Source organism: Zootoca vivipara, chromosome 17 (assembly GCF_963506605.1).
Source record: "Zootoca vivipara chromosome 17, rZooViv1.1, whole genome shotgun sequence".
Classification (NCBI taxonomy): Eukaryota; Metazoa; Chordata; class Lepidosauria; order Squamata; family Lacertidae; genus Zootoca; species Zootoca vivipara.
The window spans coordinates 18,264,187-18,287,448 of NC_083292.1; the positions used below are offsets into that span (position 1 = coordinate 18,264,187).

At 45.4% G+C, this 23,262-nt stretch overlaps 1 protein-coding gene across 1 annotated transcript in view; it reads right to left on the bottom strand.

The window, feature by feature from the left end:
• The window catches only part of OSBP2 (oxysterol binding protein 2), a 160,786-nt gene that overhangs the window by 121,230 nt on the left and 16,294 nt on the right, over positions 1-23,262 (bottom strand). Inside the window, exon 2 of the mRNA XM_035097530.2 lies at positions 12,523-12,731. Within this exon, the coding sequence (XP_034953421.1) occupies positions 12,523-12,731 (209 nt within the window). The remainder of the gene's footprint in view (positions 1-12,522; positions 12,732-23,262) is intronic.

Genomic DNA, 23,262 nt, shown 5'->3' on the forward strand with positions numbered 1-23,262 from the left:
GCCCCCACCCCCACCTCCTCTCATTGGCTGTGAATATTAATTTTAGTTTACAGCAAGTAGGCTTGTGGGGTGGGTGCCATCGCTGCCTTACTTAAAAATAAAGTAGTGTTGCATTTGCCAAGAGGACAGGGGAGCACTCAATACACCTACTCTAAATGGGATTGAAAGCCCCCATATATATTATTTTTTTAATGTGCATTGCCTGCCCCTACTAGTACAGGTCTTGTTACATGCTCTTGGGCTGGGGTGTTGTTCCGGGGGGGGGGTTGCTGTTGGTTTTTTGTATCTTTATTTTCACTCTTGTTGTGATTTATGTGGAAATTGTTCCGTTTGGCTGTATATCCTTTAATATTTTATTATGACTTTTGTTATGTTGCAGTTAATGTTGTTGTTTTTCATGTTGTCAGTCACCTTGAGCATGATTTGAACTGTGGGAATCATTGTTATTTATTTAATTTAAATACCGCCAATTCATCAAGAGATCCCAGAATAAAATACAAGATAAAACACAAGAACATTTCCTAAATAAAATTATGTGTGTAGGTATGTTATTACACTGAAGTGGAACCGAATTCTGTGCAGAATTCTGTGTGAAGATTCATACGATGTGATAAATCGCTACTTGGTTTGGTGCACCCAAACAGGTGACCGTACTTTGCTTTGTGGAAAGAGAGGTTCAGAAGTGGCAAGACATGATGCAACAGCTCAAAAAGTCTGGCAAAGAGTCAGCTAGACTTGGGACGGGGCGGGAAATAAGCCAGCTAGGAAAAGCACACCTGAGCTGGAAACTGGGTGGTTGCAGAGCCCAAATTATGCTGCTCATTTCAACTTTTAAAGGTGCCAATGAAGCCCACTGTGACTTTGGCTATGTCCTGGAACCTCCCTTTCCTTCGGCTTAGGGGTAAAGCTCCCGCTGCTGCCAACTTAGTGGGAGGCAACCCGTTAAGCTGCCTGGTAATTTGTTAACGGCGGTAGCTTCATTTTGCTTTCATGCAGTTGATTATTTTCCTCCGTTTCCTTAAATGTTTTTGTTTGTTTTCATTTTGGGAATTTAGCACAAGTCATACAGTCCTGTAAGCTGTTCCCTCTATTTTAATTTGCTCCTCAAAATGAAGAGAATTGCCTTTAAATAAAAACAAAACAAAACAAAGAGAATTGCAATCCATTTGCTGCTGATTCACGGCAGATTTGGTGAGCGCAAGGCATACAAAGCAACGAAGCTCAGCAGGGCCCTATTTGTGTTTATGTGGCACTTCCAAAAAAACGGCAACAATACTGCAACTTTAAAACCCAGCAAGGGACAGGACAGCCTTTGTACATCATAAAACTGGGCTCTTCATTGCAAACACACACAACTGTTGCTCAGCTTTTGTAAACACCCATCCACTACTGCAGCGCTGTCACCCCCTGCTGTTGCATCCAGGCTTAGCATCCGCTCCCAATTTGTGATCCATACAGAAACTCAAGAGCTAGCCAACCTGTTGCCCTCCAGATGTTGCTGCAGCCCAAACCCCTATCAGTCCCAGCCATCATGCTCAATGGTTAGAGATTATGGGAGGCCAAGTCAATTCAACCACAGGTCCCCTATCCCGTTTAGTTTCATGTACAGGATGTGATTAGCTATTGCAAAGCACTCCTGGGAAGCCAAGTGTCCCCGCTCTCTCCCCACCTTTTGCAAACATTCTTCTTTAATAAGGTGCAAAATAGTTCCATTTACATTTGGGGAGGGGGGGGGGTGGAATATCTGCTTCTTCCCTACAAGAACAATTACACAACTCACCAAGCTGCTTCTAGCTTTCCCTTGGCTGCAAATTGATTAGTCTGGTATTTCACACTAATATGGAAATACTGGGGGAACGGTTCTTTTGTTTAAACACACATACAAAATAAAACCCTGTCTAGGAGCTCAATCTCCTTCTCCCAGGGAATCAGCAAGGCCACAATCAGCCTATGGTAGATCTTTTTTTTTCCTGCTGCCTGGGAGGTGGCTCCATGGGTCTTTGTCCTTGCTGCCTCTTTTCATCATAGAATTGCAGAGTTGGAAGGGACCAGGAGGATCATCCAGTCCACCCCCCTGCAATGCAGGAATCTTTCACCCAACGTAGGGCTTGAGCCCTCAATGCTGAGATTTAAAGTCTCATGTTCTATAATGTTTGGGAAGGACTGGACTTTGCCTTTACTGGCAGGAGGGTGGGCACATTTGGGACATCTACAGGTATACACACACACACACACCAAAGCCCCATTCCTTTCATTACCCAGAGGCCCCCAGCTGCAACCCACCCCTCCACATAGACTTTTATAAATAGTTCTTACCTGGCTCCAGCAGCTGCAGCCGTGCTGGCACAACTGTGCCACGTGAATCAATGAGGGCACCCTTGGCATTAGCTCCTTGCGCTCAGGAAAGAAATGTGAAGGGGATCTCTCCCTCCCCTCCCCACCCCCGCCCTCCCCAAAACTGCAGGGTCCCTTCAGAGGAGAATGTGGATCACTCAGCAGGTCTGGCTAGAAACAGCTTCTAGAAACTGAAAGTTTGTATTTGAAGAACCGCAGGGAGAGAACATCCCAATGCTTGCAAGATGGTTCTCTCACACAGGGAGAATTCTGCAGGCACCAAACACTGCGTCTCAGCTTCTTGGAACTCCCGGAGTAATCCTATTTCGACAGGTTTAGCCAATAAACTGAGGGTATGTATTAGCTAATGCCCCTAAGAATGCTTCCCTGGGCTTCTTGGTCAGCGAGGTCACCAGGCAGCTTATGGCATGCAACTTCCTTCTTCTACAGCCTCCCCCCTCCCTTCCTGGAAACCAGCACAGTAGTCCTACAGGGTGCAGCTTGGGAGCAACCTCTACCGTCCAAAACATTTGGGAGACATCATGTGATTTAGGAGCCACCCGCACGAAATATTTAAAAGCAGCAGCATCCCACCTTAAACCGCCATGGCTTCCCCCAAAGAATCCTGGGAACAGTGGTTTCCTAAGGGTGCTCAAAGTTGTTAGGAGACCGCTGTTCCCCTCACAGAGCTACCGTTCCCAGAGTTCCCTGGGAAGAGAGATTGGTTGCTAAACCATTCTGGGAGTTGTAGTTCAGTGAGAGGAATAGGGGGTCTCCCAACATCGCTCAGCAGCAAACAATGAACTACAGCTCCCAGGATTCATTGGGAGAAGCACAATTCCTTAAAGCGGTATGCAACTGCCTTCAATGTAAAGTATTGCACCAAATATACTCTTCCCCCTCCTGCATTCCCTACAATAAAGACAAATGCAACACTGCCACCTTGTGGCCACCAGCATAATGTTCAAATATCTATATAGGGAGTAACTGTCCCAGACATTCTCTCTTGCATACCGGTAGAAACAGTAAGCCATGTGTTGTAAGCTTTGTAATTCTTGCGAGACCCCTAGAAAAAGCTGGTGGGTCCAACAACCTTTTCATATCCTGTAATATTGCCTGCATGTTATATATTTTTTCTCTCCAGTACAAATAAATTATCACAGCAGCTGCTGCTAAATTCCAGCTTAATTTGCAAGTAACAGCTGAACTGAGGCAGGGAAATATTTGTGCTATATAATTATTAGGAAACATTCCAAGCAGGCAAGGTATAGCACCAGAGGTTGCCCTCATTGGGAGAGACTTCTGCATCTTCCAGAGGTGTCACTGTGTTAGCCTGTCACAGTAAGAACATCAGTCTTTTTGTATGCAGTGCTACCGTAGTATTGCTCAGAGTAGACCCAATGAAATTAATGGATATGGCTGAGGTCCATTAATTTCAGTGGTTTTACTCTGAGCAGGGCCAGCACTGCGTACAACCCTAACAAATTTATTACAGAGCTAAACTACAGTCCACGAAAAGCATACACTGTAATAAGTTAGTTACGCTTTAAAGGTGGCGCAGAATTGTTGAATTAGCATCTGTGTTGGTCAACTTTTGAGAAAGCCACGTTCTGTGTGGTTTTGCCCAACAACATATTTTTGGTGCCCAAGCAACCAGGGTAATCAGACACCATGGCTAGAATTGTGAAAGCGAATTTTCAGAGAAAAGTAAATAATGTGCCAAGACGACCTTTGAGCAGTCTTAATCAGTTTGATCACATACTGTTTTAGAGACAGTGTGGTGAAATTGTTAAGAGTGTTGGGCTAAGACCTGGGAAACCAGGATTCAAATCCCCACTCAGCCATGAAGCTCACTGGGTGACCATCTCTTAGCCTGACCTACCTCACAGGGTTGTTGTGAGGATGGAATGGGAAGGAGAACCAGGTACACCACCTTGAGCTCATTGGAAGATAAAGTTGGTATAGAAATGAAATGAAATGAAAGTTATCTCAATGTTCAAATAGCCCTACAAATTGACCCAAACAGGGCTGGGGTTTACCTTAGCAAAGAGCCTCACAACATCAGTAGGTGAACGCCTCTCTTCTCTGTTTGTTTGTTTGTTTGTTTGTTTGTTTGTTGATTTATTTTATTGTATTTATATCCCATCATTTTCTCCAAGGAGTTCATGGTTCCCCCCCATTTAACCCCCAGAAAGGACCCCGAGAAAGGCAGTGACTGGCCCCCAAAGTCGCTCTGTGAATTTCATGGCTAAGTGGGGATTTGAACCCTGCTCTCCAAAGTCTTCGTCTGACACTCTTCTACCCATTATACCACACTGGGGACTAATCTACCACTGGTGAATTATGACGTTTTAAAAAAATGCATTATAGAAATGTGACACCAGAGGGCGCTGTAGAGCAGCAACCTGTCACCAATGGGAAATTGCATTGGGAGCTGTATTTTTTAATAGTGTTTTTAATAGCCTTTTCCAGATCAGTGCAGATCCAAGCCTGGGCTCTATACATCATACCCGTAAGAAGGGGCTAAGGATCTGCTTTGGAGGAAACCGAATGCTGCTGGCTTGCCAGCAATTAACCCTCAAACACATCAAGAGCCAACACCATCCTTTGCTGTTGAAAGCAAAACTCAAGATGCTACCATAAAGGCTTCCTGAAAATGCTGCTTTAGGGCAGGCATAAGAGATTCAGGGATCTATCAGAAGACCAATGGTTTACAGGAATATTCCCCTTCTACACCCAACTTAGCCTTGACCCTCCCAGCCCATAACCATGGGAGAGAGCAGGGGACTTCCCTTTCCACTGCTGGTCCCATTGCCACCCCACACTCCCATGTTTCTGTAGTTTAGCTGGGCAAAAAAGCAGATTATTGTGTGGTGTTAAAGCAGGACAAAATTGGTGGTAAGCATCTAGTGGAGCACAGAACACCGGGAGGGTTGATGCATGCCTAAAGCAAGCTGGAGAATGTGTCCACTTATGGGATGCATGTGCACTTCTGAGAAATGTTGCTAAGCACTTTCTGGGAGTTATAAAAACTACTGCTTAACTTTAATAATTTGGTGCTTGAGTGTGCTTTAACCCCTCTTCCCTCCCTGCCCCTTTTTCCTTGTGACACGTGTCTTTTAGATTGTAAGGACAGTTTTAACTAATCCCACGTATGCCACCCTAGAAGCATTTTTGGCTGAAGAGTTGGAGTACAAATGCTCTAAACAAACACTCCCAATATAGAAATGAAAGCTTAAAGAAAATGGAAAATAGGAAGGAAACCTTGACCGTGTGCGGCCCACAGAATGAAATTCTTAGGTTTTTGCTATTTGAAGCGGGGGAAAGCAAACAAACAAAATAAGCCACAAAAGGATATATGCATGCAACATTTATTGATGAACAGCAGAAAAGATGGAAATGGTAAATGTGTGACACAATTATTAATGGCATCAGTAACAGTGGAAGAGAGTGAATATATATGAACCCAGCAGCTGAAATGAACACACACATACATCCCTCCACCAAAAGGTTTTACAGTGGCAGGAAACATGAATGCAAAAGGACATCAAGGAAAAAGACAAAACAAAGAAAAATGTTTTCAAACAGGCACAAATATGCACAATGTTCTAGACAAAACAGAAGCTTTTCAGGCAAACAGGGCAGTGGAAGAACAATACTGTATGTGACAATGCATTTCAATTCCATGGCACCTCTTTCAAGTAATGCAGAAATGAGGAGCCTTTGGCCCTTCAGAGGTTGCTGAACCACAACTCCCATCAGCCCCTGCAAGTGTGGCCAATGACCGGGGTGATGGGAGCCGTAGTTCAGCAACGTCTGAATAGCCAAAGGTTCCTCATGGCTGAAGTAATGGCTCAGTATTACAGCTCTGGTGCTGCTGTCTTTTATATTCACCAAGCAAATCATTGGAGGACTATTTGATCTAAATGCTTCCATTTGAAACAGATACAGTTGGAGATTTTCACAGCCGGGATGTCCATCACGGGGCAGTAGGGGAAAGAGAGGGGAAAGCAAGGGTGAGTGTGAGGTTAGAAAAAAAAGCACTGGAAAACACAGAAGGAGGGCAGAGATTTTGGAAGCTCGGAGCTTTATTCCCGGAAAATCCCGTAAGTAAAACAGCTGCCACTAGGGGGCACCAAGGACACAGCAGGGAGGAGGAAATACACAGCCACTCAGAAAAGCCTGGGGTGAAAAGCTTACCACCCCCCCAGCCCCCCCCAACAGGCAGGCACAAAAGACAGACACACACACACACACGAGTTTGGTGCCACGCTTGTCTGGGTGGCATCTTGAGCTGCTAAAAGCAGAGATTTTTCACCTGTCCTTCGGCCAAATTATGTTGGAGGGTACTACAGTGGTACCTCTACTTACGAATGACTCGACTTACGAATGTTTCTACTTACGAATGGCGCTCCGTCCGCCATCTTGGATGCTGTTTAGCTAGGATTTTTTTCTACTTACGATTTTTTTAGATAGGGTTGCGTCAACTTACGAATTTTTTCTCCCCATGCATTCCTATGGGATTCGACTTTCAATTTTTTCCGACTTACGAATGTGCGTTCGGAATGCATTAAATTCGTAAGTAGAGGTACCACTGTAGATCTCGTGTTCACTCACAGTGTTCCTGCCCAGTTACCCAAGACTTTCGGGTGGGGTGGGGGTGGGGAGTGTCACAAGGGTCTGAATTGAATCAACAGACAGAGGATGTAATGAGATCATGGAACACGGCGGCTAGAGATTGGTCAAGAAACTGATGGTTGATTGATGATGACGGGTCGCCACTGCCACACAAGGGCCGCCTTTCCCACTTGCTCTCCTGCTGGCAGCGAACTTATTGCTATTAGACAGTATTAAAAATCTGTAAATAAAACATGAAACCAATGGACTTCGACTGGGATGGGGTTTCATTTACTTAGTTTGCCACTTTATTGTTTTTTTACTGGGTTTATGTATCTCATTAGACTGCGCTGTTGAACGTGCTGAATTGTTTTTTTTAAAAAACCCCACAGGAACACCTGAAGTTAAACAGAAAAAAGAGTGAGGTGTAGCACCCCCATATTACAAAGCAACCCAGGTGTGTGCAGAGGCTATAGTGCAGTTAAGGAGTTCTAACGCACACAACTTGCACTTTTACTGTTTCCTTGCACACTCTTCTGCCTACCCTTCCTCTCCCAGGGCACAAGTACCAAACAGGAAATGCCAGGTTCAGAAAGGTTTGCCAGCATAACAAGTGTTGGAAATGTAAGAAAGACGAAGGTTCCTTTTACCACATGTGGTGGACTTGCCCATTAGTAAGAGATTTCTGGGGAAAGATTTATAATGAGCTGAAGAGAGTGTTGAAAAACACATTTACCAAGAAACCAGAATCCTTCCTATTGGGTATAGTCGGAAAAGAGATCCCCAAGAAAAATGTAAATTTTTTAATGTATGTCACAACAGCGGCAAGAGTACTATTAGCCAAGAACTGGTAGTCTCAAGAACTACCAACAGTCGACGATTGGCAAATGAAGATGATGGAGTACATGGAGATGGCTGAGATGACCGGGAGAATCCGTGACCGGGGAGAAGAAGCGACTGAAGAAGATTGGAAAGATTTCAAAATATATTTGAAAAAATATGCTAAAATTGTGTATTAAGATGAGATTTAGAATTTTATAGACGCTGTGGATTTAGAAAATAAGTGAAATAATAAGAGGGACAAAAGATCTGATATAATATGAAATTTATATAAAAATGTATAAGAAATTGCTAAAGATTAAAATGAATTGAAACGCAGACCGACGGAACCCGAGGAGGTCCCTATATATAATGTTAAAAGAATTTGGAGTTATATTTGGATTTTTTTTTCCCCCTTTTTGTTGTTGCAAGATTGTTTTTTGTATGTCTTTGTTATTCTTTTCTTTATAAAACTAATAAAAATTATTATTAGAAAAAGAAAAAGAAAGAAAGATTTGCCAGCTGGCAAGACAGGGAGCGTGCAAATGGATCAAAACAGACTGGATGCAGCAGTGTAAACAGTACAAAAGGAGTCCGTCTCCCTTGAAGCGCAGAGAGTCAGCCTACAGCTGTACCAACCCTCAGGCCCAGATGTGAATGTCAGTATTACAGCCCAGCCAAGTGTATGAGATGTGTAAGCCAGCATCTCCATCTGAGCAAGGCTCCACATCGTTTTAAGAATGTAAGAACCACCAAAGGCCCATCTAAGTCCAGCATCCTGTTCTCACAGCGGCCAACCAGGTGCCCCCAACAGGAAGCCCAAAAGCAGGAAGTGAGTGCCACAGTAGGGATTCCCAGCAAAGGCTCTCATTTAAAGCCACACTAAAGATTCTCATTTAAAGTCACGCTAGTGTGTAATGGCTGAGATGACCGGAAGAATCCGCGACCGGGGAGAAGAAGCGACAGAAGAAGAGTGGAAAGCCTTTAAAATCTATTTGAAAAAAAACATGCAAAAATTGTATACCAAGAATAGATTTAGAATTGTATAGAAGCTGAGGATTTAAAATCTAAGTGAAGTATACAGAAAGGATAGATTTGAAATTTTAAGATATGTATATAGAAATGCATTAGAAATTGCTAAAAGATAAAAATGAAATGAAGAGCAGATGGAGGGAACTCGAGGAGGTCCCTATATACAATGTTAAAGAAATCTGTATTTGTATCTAGATGTTTGTTTTCTTTCTTTTTTATTGTTATGTTATTGTTCTTTAATGTGTTCTACTGCTTTTTAAGTTGTTGTTGATCTTTTGTTTATCTCTTTTGTGTTTATAAAATCAATAAAAATCATTATTAAAAAAATAAAATAAAGTCACGCTAGTGTGTAAAGAGCATCATACCCTTTCTCCTCCAGCCTTAGGAAGATGGCATTTACGCTCTAGTGATTCACGGACGAGGGGAAATTATTATTTTTGCTCATCTGGACTCTCTTCTTCAGCCGACATAGGAAGGAAGCCTCAGGCAACAGGTAGGAGATTTAGGTTCTGGAGCCACACACACAACTTCCTGATCGAATGAAACATTGTTCTATCCCAGATGAGGCAGTTGTGATTTTGCAAAGGGCATCTTGATGATGCAACCCTGCCTTTATACCAGGCGCAAAGCTTTGGAACTAGATTGATGGAAGTGAGGGGGCAGATCCTGATGCTCATTGGGCTGGGGGAGCATGTGCCAGCTCTCAAGAGACGAGAGCAAAAGACCCTCCATTCAAGGGGGCTAGAAAGGAGCAAGTGGCAACCCCAAGTGACCCGGCAACCAAGCAGCCAGCTCATGTTGCATAATGTTCACGCCCATTAAGCCCAAGCAAGCACAACCAGCCTGTGTGATGAAAAGAAGCAGAAATAACAGGAGGGCTTGTAGAGCATGATTAATTAAAAAGACGCCCAGCAGCCTCCATAAAAGGGCAACATGCTCCTACGTCCCTTGGGCAGCCCCTACCAGCTTCTGCAGGGGAGACTCAACAGGTTTTAATACCGAACCACTATACTTATTCCATTTAAGTCAGCAGGAATTAATCAGACTTGCAGAGAAAGAGAGAGAGAGAACTGAAAAAAATCCTGGGGTGGACTGCTTGTTTATTTTTAGTGCCAGATGTAGGCAAAACGCGGTTTTATGGTCTCTAAAGAGGATTAAAAATCCCTTTAATCTGTGTTATGACATTGCTCTCCCTCAAAGTGGAATGAAACTGGGGCTTCCTGAAGTCAAGGGTGTCAGAAAGGAGCCGCTAGCGAATACATCCATCCCTGCGAACAGACGGAGGGGAAACAAGTCTGGCCGAGATGACAAAGTACTGAATTTGGGTCTAATGGGCGTGGATTTAATGAACACATGGCTGAGGGGGCCTGGGCTAGCGGGAAAAGAGGAAGAATAATGTGACATCCTAAAGGAACCTGTGTGCATGTATTGAGGGGGGGCGGGGAGAGAAGCAGAAGCATCTTTGGTAGAAAGCGATTCAGGGCAAGGTAATAGCATGGCGACAGGCTGACAGCAAAAAGGTTCAGGAAGGGTGGGAATAAAGAGTTTAATAACTTTGTTTACATATAATTTATTGAGAACCATGTCTATAGCAAGCGGTCACCAATGTGGTGCTCTCTAGATGCTGCTGGACTACAATTCCCATCAGCATGACCAATGGTCAGGAGTTATGGGAACTGTAGTCCAAAGTATATGGAGGGCACCGTACTGGTCACACCTGCTTTACAGCCTTGGAAGCTGCGCCTAAGACGTTGAGCCATTGCTTACGTTACTATTTTCACACCTGCAGATGCATTCCTAGAAGCCCTGGAAATGGCCCTGATGTATCTTAAGTGTTTATTATCTCCATACAGCAGTACCAAAATATAATACCACCACCTTCCTTTCATTACTCAAGCATGTGGCTTAGGAGAACTGCTTTATTCATTCCAAAGGAAGGTTCTTCCAGTATTACTCCTAGGGCAGCCTTCCCAAACCTGGCACCTTTTGGACTACAACTGCCATCACCCCTGGCCATTGGCCATGTTGGCTGGGGCTGATGGGAGCTGTAGTCCAAAATAAAAATAAAAATCTGTAGGGTATCAGGCTGGGGAAGACTGTCCTGGGGAAAGCTGCTCCCCCCTGCCCTCCTACCCCCCCACTTACTGCAGCCTCGAATATATGTTTTTTAAAGATTTTACAGTTCCTCTATAAATAAACCTGCTGCAAATTTACCTCCTGAAACTATACCAAGACAAACGTTCTCCTGTAGAAACCCTCAAGTGGCTGGAAATTGTAAGGGAGAAGTAAGACTGAGGAAGGGGTTGCATAGTTGCACAACCTCTGACCCCCTCAAACCAAAACACAGGAAGCGGTCTAATACCAAAGCCGGACCACTGGTCCATTTCACCCAACACTGTCTACGCCGCATGGGAGCAGCTGTCCAGGGTTTCAGACAGAAACCCTCTCAGATTGAACCTTGGGTGTATGCTGGCTGCTTTGCCATAATAAACATCGACTGATTGAACCTGGGACCGTCTGCATGCAAAATGGGCACTCTAACCAGTGAGCTATTGCCCTTTCCAATTAGTAACTGCAGAGACGAGGAAAGAGAAGAGAATACAGGGACAACCTGTCCACTTTTACATCCCCATTTCCCCCTGCACACTTGCCTGCCCTTCACAACCCCTATAAGGCTCTCTGGGAATTCAGGCAGGTGTCTCTCCCAGCCCCTCCTGGAGATGCCGGGGATTGAACCTGGAAACCTTCAACTGCATGCAAAGCATATGTTCTACCACCGAGCCACACCCTTGCTCAAATCTCCAGCCACACACACAGGGGCTTGTCAGGTGCTGCCCTGCTCTTTCGCTTAAACAGGCCGACAACGTCCCTTACCAAGTCCCTGGCTGGTCGTGAGGCATGCACGGCTGGTAGTCACTGCTTGACCTGTGGCGGAGGGCGAGGCGCGACACAGCATCCCTGGGCCTTCACCAACAGCTTGCACACTACCGAAAGGGAAGCGCGAGTTGCGCAAGGCAGCTCCCCACCCCGCAAACCTGGAGCCTGATAAGGTCACCGCCTTGAAGACTGTGTCACAGAAAACCAACACCTCCCAAGTTCATTTACTAGCCTGGAAAGCCCTCTTCATTCCATCTCGGTCAAATGTAACATTAGCATCACCGTCACTCAACACAGCGGCAAGACCTTTACGCCACCCTAAGACTGTGTGTTTGTGTCAAAGGTATTAACGGTTAAAATAAAGAGATTCTGGGTGGCAGGTCTGGTCAAGATATAACGAGCCCTGTGGATTTCTGGTTTTAAAATGCTGAAGTACTGCTTCTGAACTCCTTTGGGCCCAAGCTCACAGCTGTGTGGAAAAGCTGCTTGCTCTGCTGATTCATGCTGACCTATCCAAATTCTTAGAGGGGATGGTCAGGCATGCAAAGCACCTCCCTCTGGCTGCAGAACCTTAAGGAGCCTTGCATAATCAGCCCCTGCAGCACCCACATTAAGGATTAGAATCTAGTGATTTGTTTAGTTTTCTGGTGTAGGAGCCAAGATTTAGCTCAGTGCTCCTTTTACGACATTGCACCTCCAAAAAAGGGCCGTGCAATTCTCAAGGGACAGTGCAATGCTTCCTCGGACCCCAGTTTCCCCTGCAACTTCTTCCGCCACTGGGGTGTTCTGCAAGAGAGGAGGGGGCCTACAGAAAGATCCTCCCCCACCAAGCACGGACTCTACCTGACTGGTCGTTCCTCATGCGGATGGCTTTGGACTTGGCCAGCTCCAAAGCAGTGACCCACCGCTGCCGCTCCACTTCTGAGTGAGCCTTCAGGTGGTAAGTCCTTCCCCCGTTGGAAAGCACAATATTACAGGAGTCCTCCGTGTCGATGTGAGCCGTTGACAAGTTGATGGTTCCCCGGCAGGTGTGAGCCATTTCAGCTTGAGTCCTGCAAAAAGGAACAAGGGAAGGAGCATAAGCAAGCGCTTTGGGTTTCAAGGCTAGCAAGGTGCACAGGGGGGCGGGGGGACTCCCCAGCCAGGACTTCCCTTAGGCACTGAAAGCAGGATTCCAGCATGACTGCATTAAGTAAAACTTCCTTCAGGCAGCAGGTCCAGGAAACTTTGAACTGTGCCAGGAAACCCTGAACACTAGAGCTTTCCAAACTGTGTGTCGCGACACATTAGTAAGTCAGCTGCAGTGTGTAAGTGTGTCGCGTGAATGCTCCCCTCGGGGCTCCAAAGGTGTTAGTTTAACCTCTGGTTTGCTAGTAAAATTGAATTACTGTGTCACAAAATGATGCATGTCTACAAAGTGTGTCACCAACATGAAAAGGTTGGAAAGCTCTGCTGTACGCAGTGCCTTCACTGCGGAATCCTAGATCAGGGGTGGACAGAAGGAAAATTGGGGTCTACTAGTACTGTAGTAAGGGACCCAGGTGGCGCTGTGGGTTAAACCACTGAGCCTAGGGCTTGCTGATCAGAAGGCCGGCGGTTCGAATCCCTGTGACGGGGTGAGCTCCCGTTGCTTGGTCCCAGCTCCTGCCAACCTAGCAGTTCGAAAGCACGTCAAAATGCAAGTAGATAAATAGGAACCGCTACAGCGGGAAGGTAAACGGCGTTTCCATGTGCTGCTCTGGTTCGCCAGAAGCGGCTTTGTCATGCTGGCCACATGACCTGGAAGCTATACGCCGGCTCCCTCGGCCAATAATGCGAGATGAGCGTGCAACCCCAGAGTCGGTCACGACTGGACCTAATGGTCAGGGGTCCCTTTACCTAGTACTGTAGATCTCTGGGTAATTTGCCAAAGGTCAGCAAGGCTTCCTGATGCCTCGTTTGTTTTGCAAATATACTGAAACCAAAACTGGTAACACAGAAATCAAAACCTAGATTTCAGTACAGTGGTACCTCGGTTTACGACCAGTCCTGTTTACGAACTATTCGGTTTACGAACTCCACAAAACCGGAAGTAGAGGTTCGGTTTGCAAACTTTACCATGGTCTGCGAACGGAAACCGAACGATGGAAGGGCACCGGCGGCGGGAGGCCTCATTAGGGAAAGTGTGCCTCGGTTTAAGAATGGATTTGGTTTAAGAACGGACTTCAGGAATGGATTAAGTTCATAAACTGAGGTACCACTGTATAAACTTAACTCAAAGCAAGCGGCACCTTAAAATCAGCCTTCACCAACCTAGTGCCTTCCAGATGTTCTGGACGACAACCCCCATTAGCCCCAGGCAGTAGGCAGCTACTGTATGTACTGTATGTACTACAGAATTGTAGTCCAAACATCTGGAGCATACCAAGTTGGTGAAGGCTGCTGTGCACCTGTTAGGGAGTCACCTGTGCATGACAAATTGGGTGAAACCGAGTGTTTTAGTCTTGACAGTCGAAACTACAGTAGTGGGTGTGCCTTAAGTAATGCCAACTGACAATGTTATATATCAAAAGAGACACGTTCTTCCTCAAGCAAGCAAGAAGTCTAAGCTCCTTGTGAAAATGTTTCAATTGTCCTGCGTACCTGCTGTCCTGTTGCAAAGCATATGTTTGCTCATAAGTTGTCAAAGAACAAACAGAATTATCCGGAAACTCAACTCTGTCTCCTACAAGCCCATTCAAAGAGTAGCAGCCTGTTTACTTTGCTGTGGGGTCCCTAAGCCTCGAAAATAGCTGGAAGGTTTGACAGCAGTAAGACTATAATTTCCAGGCAGTAGTCATACTTAAGGCAGCTGAAACAAAAAACAAAAAAAACAACAGAGTTGTGCTTTGGAAAATCCCTGGGCATGTGAATATGGCGAGACTGTGAGGAAAGTGATCTTTTTCTCCGCATAAACTATCATTGCTGCATATTATTCTAATCCTGCTGTATGAAGAGTCCCAAGTGTTCTGGGCAGTGCACAGATATTAAAAACAAGTCAGTCCCTGCCACAGTTTCAAAATCTAATTATTAGATTTATACCTAAGAACATAAGTGCAGCCTTGCTGGGTCAGGACAAAGGCCCACCTAGTCCAGCATCCTGTTCTCACAGTGGTCAACCAGGTGTCCGTGGGAAGTCTGCAACAACACTCTCCCCGCACCCCGATTCCCAGCAGCTGACATTTGGACCTCCAACAGCAGAGATAGAACACAGTCATTCTGGCAAGTAACTACTGAGAGCCTTAAACTCCATGAATCCCTTTTAAGCCCATCAAAGTTGGTGGCTGTCATTACTTCCTGTGGAAGCAAATTCCACAGTTCCCTAACCTTTCCTCATAGGGGAGTTGTGCCACCCCCTTGAACATTTTGGTTGCCCTTTTCAGAGTACACTCTGAAAAAGATATTAAGAAGGGAGACAAAAACAAGCCTATTTCCTATGTCTGGGTAGCTTCCAGGTCGTCACTATTTTACAGGAATGATTCAACTGTATTCTGGAGCACTTGGAACATTTATGCAACCTGCTTCCATCTCACTCTGTACTGTCTACCCTGACTGGCAGCGACTCTCCAGGTTTTCAAGACGGCACGTTCCCATCCCTGCATGGAGATGCCATTGGGAACTAATTTGGGACTTTCTGAATGGAACGAAGTTGCTCTAGTCTAGGCAGAGCCTAAGCCATGCCGTGTGTAATATCCTGCCTCTGTAGGGCTGCTTAAGACCTTCCTGGTTTTTTTCACTAAAGGCATCGTGATTTTGCTGCAACCAAAGCAAATGCAAAATTATCAGAAATGAAGATGTAAAATCCCAGCAGCTAAGATGCTGCTAAATTTAAGTGCAGGTTGAACAGTCCAAGGTGCCCACCCAGATGGTTAAAAGCAATAAAACCCACCCACCAGCTTCCGTTTGGCATCTGAAGCCATATTCATGGAAACCATATGCAAATTTAAACCTGCAAGGAAGATATGCAGAAAACTGCAGTTATTTCATAATACGGCTGCTAGGCTGCTACAGTCGTATCTTGGATCTCAAACGCCTTTGCTCCCGAACAAATCGGCTCCCGAACGATCAAAACCCAGAAGTGATCGTTCCGGTTTTCAAATGGTTTTTGGAAGACGAATGTCCAGCGCGGCTTCTGATTGGCTGCAGGACACTCCTGCAGCCAATCGGAAGCCGCATCTTGGTTTTCGAACTGTTCCGAGAGTCGAACCGACTCCCAGAAAACATTCTGTTCTAGAACCAAGGTACAACTGTACTGGGATCAGCTGCTTTGAGCAGTTCAAAGTTCTGGTCCTGACTTACAAACTCTTAGTGTTTTGGGGCCAAAGTACCCATCTCCTTATGTGCCTCTGCTATACTTTGAGAGTCTCAAAGGTCTTTTTCTGGGTTTCCCTGTCCTCCCGGGTGTGGTGCAGGTGCTACTGGAAACAAGGCCTTTCCAACTAGTGGCACCCCAGTTCCAGAATGCTCTCCCCAAGAAGCTCACCTGCTCCAATGCATTTTCCAGCACCAAGCAAAACCTGCTTTATTTTACCAGACTTTTTAATGTCTTAGCATGCTGGCCGGTTTAATCTCAATTAAACAGCAACTTGCAGTTTTTAGCTTATTTTAATGTATTAGCTGTTTTAAGAAGTTTCTAACGCTTTATTTTAAGTTACCCAGATAACTTGTGTTTGAAGGGGGGGTGTAACTTGGAACAAACAGAATGAGCACAGTTCACAATGCTGCCAATGTGGATCACAGCGTTCAGCAAGCTGCACGTGTCTTGCTCAAGACTTTGCTTGGAAATCAGTCATTCGTGAATTACTTCCAGACACATGCACATTCCCAGAGGATAAATTCAACAAACCAAAATGGCTGGACTGCGTTCCAGAGGACATTGACCAGCTCCTTTACTCTCAAAAGGGGATGGTTTTTTTAAAGGGAGGTTTGTTTTTTTAATGATCACTTTTAAAGATAACATGGAAATCTATTTTCCCTACTTGCAAGCAGACACTCCCAGAGTGCTCTCAGCAGACACTTCCCCATCTACTGCTATGCACAGAGCCGTAAAGGTGCCCTTCAGGAGTGAATAGCCCAGTATCTCCACAGATTTTCCTACTCAGTGTTAGCATCTCAACGACTGAATAATAAAAAAATACATGGGCAAGTTTCCAGTCTCAAATATGAGATAATCCTTAAGAAGCATGTACGGAGGGAGTGGGAGAGAGACAGTTCTGGATTACTATGTAGGCACACACACACACACAAAGATAATGCTAGAACTGAACATCAACCTTCCGTCATTTTTGCTGGTATTAACAGAAGGATATTAGCAAGAGGGCACCTAAATAAGGAATTGAGAAAAGAATGCAAAATACACATGGAACACTGTTTTAAACACCTAATGTTTAGCACTTGGTTAAATAAAAATTATGTGAAGAACTCCATACACTGTTAATTGCCACCTCAGCTATAAACTGAAACCTTATCTAGTCTAAGTGAGCATGCTTGTTTGTAAAGATTAATTAAGGTCACTTCCCAACCCTGTCTGAGCAGACATTCCAATTTTATTTTGCAGAGAAGTTATACCTTATTGATTTTTTTTTTGGCTTCTTATTTTTGGAAACATGTTTGTTGCACAAGAGCACCAAATCCATGTTGTGCAACCTGAATTTGCTGGACTACAGTTTTAATCCCACCTGCAAAATGGAATTGGTCTGGAAGTGTGCACTGCTAGGATAATGGAAGCCTATTAGGGTGGAGAAAACCAGTGGGACACTTATCTCTTGAGCATAGAAGCACATGTGCAGTACATCAAAGAGGACACAAAGTCAAAAGAATTTGAAAAATTAAAAGGGACAGAATTGTCCACCGAATCACTGTGGGTGGTAGCACACGATTCCAAGACTCATTTAGTCCTGAGGACATACTGTCTCCAAAAGGTTCAGGGTGATCACGAAACCAGTAAGCAGTTAGAAACTGGGATAGAAAAGCTAGGAGCCAAATGGCTTCTGGGACTTGGATTGTGGGCACCAAAAAAGAATGTCTAGTCGTCATTTTTTTGGGGGGGGGCTTTTTCTTTATTATTTTGATAAGCATGAACTAATATGAAATTCACATAAGTGACACATTGTGAATATCACACTTTTAACAGAAATTGTAAATACATGTTTAATTTGGTGTTTACAATAAAAAAATATTGGTACCATACTTCAATTTTCAAAGCACTCTCACTCTTTATTGTTAAACTCCTGAACATTTTGTCTATCCTTAGCATATACTTCGAGGCTTCAAAGCACATACATTTCAGTAATCCTTGAGTGTCAGCCAGGCGCAAAAAATGCCACCCAGACTGTTTGAGGTGCTTGCAAATGGAGAATCTTTAGGTGCAAAATGCACCTGGTGCCCTGCTAATTCCAAACCCTGAGAGGAAGGCATCCCAAAGAGTAAGTTTTGTATGAAATGGGTGACTGCAACTACTCTCACATATCTTCTGGTCACAACACTGAGGTATAATTACCAGATACCCTTAATGACTTGTCTGTCTAGTGACCAATGCATGCTTGTTGCGTTTGGGCCAAGGCAATGGGGCCTTTCATCCCAATATTCACCCCATGTTTAAACGAGAATACCTTTCCGATGTCTACACCAATGTACAATACAGACTGTATTTTGCTGATTCGCAAGTTTGGGGAAGTGATCTCATCTGTTTCCGATGTCTACGAAGCTGTTCTGAAGCCAATATAGTTGATTCATTAAAGGATGTAAAAAGGATTTGCAACTCCACCCTACAAGGAAGCTGGCTATATGCCGTGTGTGTGTGTGTGTGTGTGTTTTAAGGGTCAAAATTTCTTTGGGTTTTTAAATTTCCTGGAGACCAGTGTCATGTGCTAGCAGATGACTGAGCTTTAACATTCTGCCGAAAAATCCAATACAACAGCTGCAGTAGCGGAAACCTGTTGAGCAACAGATTGCAGAATCTATTGTGCAACAACGTTTCCCTGGTACAAAACAGTTCAAGAGCAGAACATGTATGTCGCTAACAGTGTTAGAAACTCTGATAGATACTGTATACCTTACTGTATAAACTAGCTAGGCACTAAATGGCTCCTTAAATCAAAGTTACAGTTTGCCAAAGCAGAATGCCTTGTTGCCATTTTGTGGTAGGATGAGTCTAAAGCAGGGGTCCCCAGACTTACCCGGCTTTGGGCCGGTGCCCCCCGCGCCGATCTTCTGGGTTGGGAGAGAAATGACCTCTTCTGGGTCGGGAGAGGCCCATACGCATGCGCACAAACGATTTTCGGCGCTTTTTCCCGACCTGGAAGAGCGCCACCGCGCTGCGTGCCGTAAGAGCGGGTGGCGGCAGCGGGCGGCGGGGGTCATCACGGGCCGGATTGGGAGGCCAATTGGGCGCATCTAGCCCGCGGACCCCTGGTCTAAAGTCTTATTTATCAAATGATGGACTGACTGTGATTGATTCTCAGTTAAACATGTGGCTAGTACAGAAGACTTAAGATCTTTGAGAACTTAAAGAATTAAAGACACTTGGTCCAGGGACAGTCCACATGTATACTGACCTACTCCACCTCTATTTTTTAATGGTGACTGCTCCCGCTCAGGCTGCACAGAAAAAGCATTTTGTTTCTTGAAATTCATTCCGATTGTGCGGATAAAATATAACTGATAGGATTCTGCAGGATGTGGTATTAGTGTGCGCAAACAGTCAAGATCCAATGATCTGCAGGCACGCACCTCCAGATGGTGGAGATGTCAGCAGCCATCCTGGCGCCCAGGCATCTTCATTTGGCTGCAAGTGGTCAATAGCCAGGTGCAAAATGCGCCTGGCTAATTTCTAACACTGATCACTTGAAGGCTGCTTGAACCCCAGCCTAGAGTTGATGCAGGTGCATGTCACCCCATGCTGCTATTCCCTAGAGAAGCCTTCACCAACTTAGAACCCTCCAGCAGTGTTAAGAAACTGAGATATGAAAGCTAGGTGCTAAATGGCAACATAAATCTAGCTTATAACCACTGCAATGGACTGTCTAGGCATGCTTTTGTATAACAATACAAAGCTGAAAATGAATAAACTGCAGCTTAAATATTATGTTCATTTTTCACATAGTCTACTAGTCCTTCCCCTGCCCACCCCCTTATTATTCTTAAGAAGGGCTCTTCACCAGTCTTCAGAGAGTAGATAGAAGTGGGGAGGCAGAAAAAGGTCCTCCTTTCCTTCCACTCTGCAGTTTTAATCTGAAATCTTAGGCATAGTACTGCACCCAGAACTCAGAAACTGCTCATGCTAATGAAATTCCCGGTCACAAAATGTTCCTAGAACAATGGGAGTTTGCGAACACTGCCCTCCAGATGTTTTGGACTACAACTCCCATCAGCCCACAGCCAGCAAAACATCTCAGGACTTCTAGAAACATAGCTGCCAAGTACCCCGTTTTCCCCGGGAAACCCCCATATTTTCTTACCGTTTCCTGCAGGTGTCCCGAATGGCAAAATACCCCGTAGTCCCCCAGATTACGGAGCTCCTGCCGGCGGCCATGTTCCTCTGGTGCCGTGCCGGCACCGGAAGTCGCTTCTACACACTTCCGGACATGCGTAGAAGCGACTTCCGATGCTGCTGTGCCCATTTCCAAAATGTCCGCAGCGCCAGAAGTCGCTTCTATGCATGTCCGGAAGTGCATAGAAGCGACTTCCAGTGCCGCGACGCTGCTGATCCCGGATTTTTCAATCCGGAACTTGGCACCTATGTCTAGAAATCTCAAGTCTTGCAGAAGAGAGTAGATTTTGTGATTCTGTTACTGTCCTAATAATACAGTTTCTGAAGACACTCAGCAAGCATCTGACCCACCATACACCATCCTTGGAAGCTGTGCTACATATGTCATTCCTCTTCCATTGGTCCTAGGCAAATCAGAAACTTCTGGTGTGGCTTCATTCTCTCAGTCCCCCCCACACGCAACCCGAAGTGGCCTTGAGCCCAAGCGCTGCCTCTCTGAGACTCCCACGCATCCAAGGCAGAGTGCTTTGCCGTGTTTCTGATCAAGCCGCATCACATGATGCCTCAAGGACTCCAAGCAATGCTGCATCATGGAACTCATCTTTTTGTCTCCAGAGCCACAGAGTAGGATGATGAATAGCCTTTGAGGAGAAGCCAGGTGCTCAGATACACTTACATCAACAGGCGATGCATGTCCTAGTTTCCCTCTCTCCAAGTGCAATGAAAAATGCAGGCGCAACCTCTAAAAACAAATTGTACCGTGTGGTTACTCAAACAATATTTGAGCACCGGACTGCCTATGAATCAGAACAAAACACTGTAAGAACAGCCCTCCTGGATCAGGCCAACGGTTCATCTAGTCCAACATCCTGTTTTTACAGTGGCCACCCAGATACATGTGGGAGACCCAGAAGCAGGGTCTGAGCACAACAGCACTCTCCCCGCTTGTGATTCCCAACAACTGGTATTCAGAGGCATACTGCCTCCAACAGTGGAGATATAACAGAAAGCTTAGCTGATATCACAACATCCTCACTACCAGTGTTAGAAACTCATATATATAAGATGGACACGAAATGGCTCCTTAAACCAAGGTTACGGTCAACAAAACGGAATGCCTAGTTGCCATTTGGGGGCAAGACAACTCTAAGTCTTATTTTTCTAAGGATCCACAGCTGTTGTTTCCTTCCAACCCAGAAAATAAGAGTTTGTCAGGATTTGAGCAGGTAGCATGCTGCTCATTCATAGTCAGCCTAGTCAGTCAGTTTTCCTAGGATACGGTTTATCATTATATGTGAACAGAGATATTCAAACACAACTTGGTTCTTTGCTTAATAAAAAGTGTTGTTGTTGCTGCTGCTGCTGCTGCTGCTGCTGCTGCTGCTGCTGCTGCTGCTGCTGCTACTGCTACTGCTACTGTTATTACAATAAGTGGCAGAGTTCAGAAGGGGGCAATATAATACAAGACAAGCATTATGTAAAATCAAACCAAATAAAAAGAATGCATGAGCTGGTGGCAACTGGTTCAGGCTGGGGGTTACAAAAACACTCTTGAGAGTCCCATGGAGTGCAAGAAGATCAAACCTATCCATTCTTAAGGAAATCAGCCCTGAGTGCTCACTGGAAGGACAGATCGTGAAGCTGAGGCTCCAATACTTTGGCCACCTCATGAGAAGGGAAGAATCCTTGGAAAAGACCCTGATGTTGGGAAAGATGGAGGGCACTAGGAGAAGGGGACGACAGAGGATGAGATGGTTGGACAGTGTTCTCGAAGCTACGAACATGAGTTTGACCAAACTGCGGGAGGCAGTGCAAGACAGGAGTGCCTGGCGTGCTCTGGTCCATGGGGTCACGAAGAGTCGGACACAACTAAACGACTAAACAAACAACAACAACATGCTTATTATAAAAGCTGGCCCACCTACATGCCCAAGTATCTTTGAGGTGGGGTTGAACTATTCCTAACCCCGCAGCAATTATTCCTGGAATGCAATTTTGTAAGGCCAGTGCTTTACTAAGTATACATTACTTCACATGCATTTTAAAGTTGTTGGCATCCATTTGTCTCAAGAGACAGTGGAGTGTTCCCCTGGGGGTGAAGTCAAACCGCTGCATTAGCAGCACAGACGTGATTTCCTTGGGGCGCAAGCCTGGGCAGTGTGTATGGAGGTCCCTCCTTTTGACCTCGCTGATGTGGTCCAAAGGAAAGGAAAGCAATACGTTTGGTACCAGCTTGGCTACAGGAGTTGCCAGAAGGAGGCGTACATGGCGTCACCCAACCGTCTTAAGGATACCATTCTGGATTGGTGTAGGGTTTACTCCTTGGTCTCTTCTTCTCCCAAAGATATCCCACAAGGCAGCGGAGATTTAAGGTCAGAGTTTGCCTTCTCCTAGAGGAGGACAAGCCACATCTGCCCCTCAGTTCCCTGTGCAGGAACCGTCTTCTTTACCATTGGAACCACTCTAGGTCTTGCCAGCTCAATCCGCCAGAACCTGTCTTTGCATGCAGGGGAAGTCCCCAATTCACTGAGGGTTTGCTTGAGCGGAGCTGCGCACAGCTCACAGAAGGGACCCCTCCTCCCGGCTCACTGTAAAGCCAGCGGAGCAAGAGCCGTGAACCATGGCTCCAGTGGCAGAGGCATCCCTCTGCTTGTAGGCATCCCTCTGCTTGTGACTGCGGCGGCAGCCGAGGGATCCCGCTGCCGCTCCAGTGCCTTCGCTCCATAAGATGCACAGACATTTGCCCTTCCTTTTTAGGAGGGAAAAGGTGTGTCTTATGGGGCGAAAAATACGGTAATCAACTTCTCCCTGATAGCTCTTTTGTCCTCATAATCTCAGTGAAGACAGGAATTTCCTGTTCATTCAAATGAGTGCAGAATTGCCCTTAAGCGTGGCCTTTTATTCATAGCCACTGTATGCCTGAGCTCTACATGTGTGTAGAACGTTATGGTAGGGAAATTCCACCTGTCCAGTCACAAAACGAAGTCATAAAAATGGGCAGAGCAGGAGACTTGAGAACAAAACATTCTTGGGGGAAAGGGGTGGGAGGCAACTAGCCTCTTCTACATGCAGTT